The sequence below is a fragment of the Sinocyclocheilus anshuiensis genome, unplaced genomic scaffold (assembly GCF_001515605.1).
Source record: "Sinocyclocheilus anshuiensis isolate Anshui unplaced genomic scaffold, SAMN03320099.WGS_v1.1 scaffold1444, whole genome shotgun sequence".
Lineage (NCBI taxonomy): Eukaryota > Metazoa > Chordata > Actinopteri > Cypriniformes > Cyprinidae > Sinocyclocheilus > Sinocyclocheilus anshuiensis.
The window spans coordinates 38,928-42,458 of record NW_015546092.1 but is presented as its reverse complement, the minus strand read 5'-3'; the positions used below and the strand labels follow the sequence as shown (position 1 = coordinate 42,458).

At 39.1% G+C, this 3,531-nt stretch overlaps 1 protein-coding gene across 1 annotated transcript in view; it reads right to left on the bottom strand.

The window, feature by feature from the left end:
* LOC107700098 (vang-like protein 1) overlaps nt 1-3,531 on the bottom strand; it is a 46,895-nt gene that overhangs the window by 5,554 nt on the left and 37,810 nt on the right. Inside the window, exons 7-9 of the mRNA XM_016501621.1 lie at nt 2,412-2,479; nt 744-925; nt 388-432 (exon numbers count right to left, since the gene is read on the bottom strand). Of these exons, the coding sequence (XP_016357107.1) occupies nt 388-432; nt 744-925; nt 2,412-2,479 (295 nt within the window). The remainder of the gene's footprint in view (nt 1-387; nt 433-743; nt 926-2,411; nt 2,480-3,531) is intronic.

Here is a 3,531-nt window from a genome sequence, read left to right as displayed (position 1 = left end):
TAACCTTAAACCGCATAAACACATTTCATTACACCAAATACACAAAATAATGTTCTCTTTAGCAACGTCATATGACCCCTTTAAAAAGCAGAGTCACCACACATATGAGAACCTCTGCACTAGAGACTGAGTAATGCAATCTTTTTTGTCTGAAAAAAAATTTGTCTGATTTAATCACTTAATCACTATTAGAAATGATCCCATTTCATGCTGAGAATCTATTTCTATAATGATTCATTCATGCTAAATATCATAAGCTGGCACTATCACTGTTAAAAAAGCATATTGCAAGTCTATAAGCTTATCTCTCCATCTTTTCATCATTTATTCCTTATAAGTAAAATTATTTGCCAAATGTTCTAAATCTCCACACCAATATTCTCTCACCTAGCCCTGCGTTTGCGGACACGTCTCTCATGCTCGGTATATATACTTAAGATCCATGCAAGAAAAACTCTTTTTGTTTATTTTCAAAAGCAAAAATTAATGTTTGTATACAATATTATTGTTCATGGTGGGTGTAAAGAAGCGCACAACGAGAATCCAAACAGAACAATCTTTAATAACAAACACTCTGGAATACCCAGAAAACAGGAGCCATGGTAGCAACTTGGCTGATGAAACCAGGGGGACAATGGATTGAGACGGAGACGATGGAGCTGGGGACCCAGGCAGAGCTGAGGACACTGAAACCTGGGGTGATACTGGAGGCCTGGAAGGCTGAGGCGGCACTACAGACTCACAGTACAGAGATGGAAACAAGCTCAGGCTTGACAGGCTGGAGCAGAATCGGTGGGAGTGAGGACCAAGGTAGAACCAAAGAAAAGGAGGAGCACAGCAGAGTGTGAGGACTGATGGAGCCTGGTGAAGCTGAAGGGTCGGAGGGCTGAGGTGGAGTCCAGAGGATCCTTTTGCCAGGACGAAGCTGGAGACCAGAAGAACCATGGTGCATCCATGCAGCATGGTGGAGTAAATGAAGGAAGATCCAAAGAGGTGGAGGGAACCAGCGTAGGTGTGGCTGATGGACTGGCTGACTTTGGAGGAGGTGGTAGAAGGATCTCTGGAGACTCAGGATTTTTGGAGCTGGACAGAACCAGTGGAAATACAGGAGATTTGGAGCTGGCCGGGACCAGCGGGGGCAGGAGATTCTGGGTAGCATTCTCTTTCAAAACATATTATGGCTGGAAATCTTTTGGAATCTCATGATTCAATTCAAATCTATTCTTGGGGTCATGATTTGATTAAAAACTTATAAACTTTGAATTTTATTTTATGTAACGAAAATTAAAATGAATCTGGGTAGTTAGTGTGGCACGCCAAGGGCCAACTAGCACAGACATTTTGCACCTGTGTGAGAGGAAAAAACTGTCTATATCAGTAGGTGGCAGTAGTCTGTATTTGTCATTCAAAAAGAGAAAGCGAAACTAGGACTGCAGATGTACAAACCCTGAATAAAGCAGCATTTGCATACCATTTTGAATAAGAATCATGTTGATCACTTTCTTCATTCCAGACGGCCATGTTGTTATGAAAATATATGCAAATTTATATGCTCAGGAAAGATGACATAAAATTAGAAGTGCTTCTGCGTGCCTCCTCCTGACATTATTTGCTTGCTTTTATCACTTTTGTTTTTCTTCTCATGCACTTGTTCGCTAAGCCGGGCAGTCAATCAGAGTGATCTCAATCAACGACTGCTCAATGCCAATTCAACCATGCACAATTGGCCAGAAACCCCACAGGGGTCAGACTTGTACTGACGGTTTGAAATTCACTGCAAAAACTGAGCTGACAAACCCTCTATGACAGCTGACTGTTGGCATGGTATGTCACGGTCTCTATCAGACGCCAGGATGAAGATTCACTTAATGCCTGTTACCATGAACAACCCTGCAAACTACCCACAACCCAACCATTTCCAATGCAGGACAGAATGGAATTGTTTGTGGGCGTGTTGGAATGTGTGTCTGGTCAAGTACAACAAGACAGGCAGGAAGACATACAGATCAAAGTCAAAAAGAAGTGTGGAAAGTGTATGGAGTGAAATGTGCTGGAAATCACACAAAAAGAAATGTAGTTTTGGCATTTTTCGTGGAAACCAGTGTGAGAGGGCATCTAAAAACACAGCAGCCAAAATCACACAAATGAGAACAAATCGCACTAGAGTGGTAAATTATTCAGCACATATATTTGATTGCCTCAGTCAAACCCCAATCGTATTCCATGCTGGAACGGTTTCTCATATATAAAATCTTCGCCACCATTCTTTAATTATCTTTTTTCCAGGTGATTATCATTAAAATTTCAGATGTAAAACAGGCAACTGTTTAAGAACTACTATACATATAAGGCACTGCTTTTTCCTTATACAGTAATTGCATCAAAAATGATATATTTATCCAAGTGCGTACAAAAAAAAAAATCATTGCTCGAGACTGAGACTGGGCTATACCAGCAGCTGCATTATTCCCTCCTGGACCTGATCATGACGGGACACACATGCATTGAAACCGTTTAGTAAAGTCACCTTGATAGCGCTTTTTACATTGACAGATTGTGTCAAAGCAGTTTCACAGTGATGAACAAGAAAAATAGCAGAATGGAAACTCAACTATGGAAACTGCTGTAAAGCAGTTCTAAAAGATAACAGTGTCATTACTCAGAACAAGTCAGTTTAGTGTTGGTTCAGTTCAAAACAATAACAGTGTGAATTTGTGAATTTTACAAAAGGCAGCAATATCGTTATTCAGCTTTTGTCAGTTCAATGTTGATTCAGCTCATTAAGAAATGTTATTTGCTTTCAGCCAAAATGAACAAAACAAGTTTAAATCAGAAACCATTATTTTTGATTAGAACAATATAAAATTGCACTTTAAATAAAAGACATGGTCCTTTTTTTTTTTTTTTTTTTCAGCGCACTGATTCTGGCAATACTGATACGGAGTAACAAGGTTTGTATCAGTATTTATAAGTGCAGATTAAAGAAGTGGAGACTGTGCTTTAGTGACATTTACCAATCCAGCAGCGGTCTGACTGGAAAGATGTTTTGGCTTGTAATATATGGCCAGTTTTTGACATGCTTCATCTATTTTTTTTTCTTTGTAACTGCATGAAAAAAATGCTACCATTGAGCAACTTCTTTTGTATTACACAGAAGAAAGAAAGTCATGTGGATTTGGAATGACATAAGGGTGAACAAATATGACACAAATTTCATTTTGGGATAAACTACACCTTCAAAATTCCTTCACCTTACCCACTGTTTTTAAGGTATTCAAATCCAGCCTCTCTTGTGTCTAGGTGTCAAAAGTCTGTTCCCATATTCATCTATGGAAACTTCAAAGATTATATTTTGTGCATGTAATAAATATGCAGCTGTTTAATATGCAGCAGAATCTGTGTCTACCAGGAGCTGCTGTCAATGTGTGTTGATAGTGGGCTGGATGGTGAATAAGTAATGAAGTTCAGAACTCATCTGTTTCTCTATTCATCTCGGAAATTGAAGGAGACAAGCTAAAAAAAAAATATATA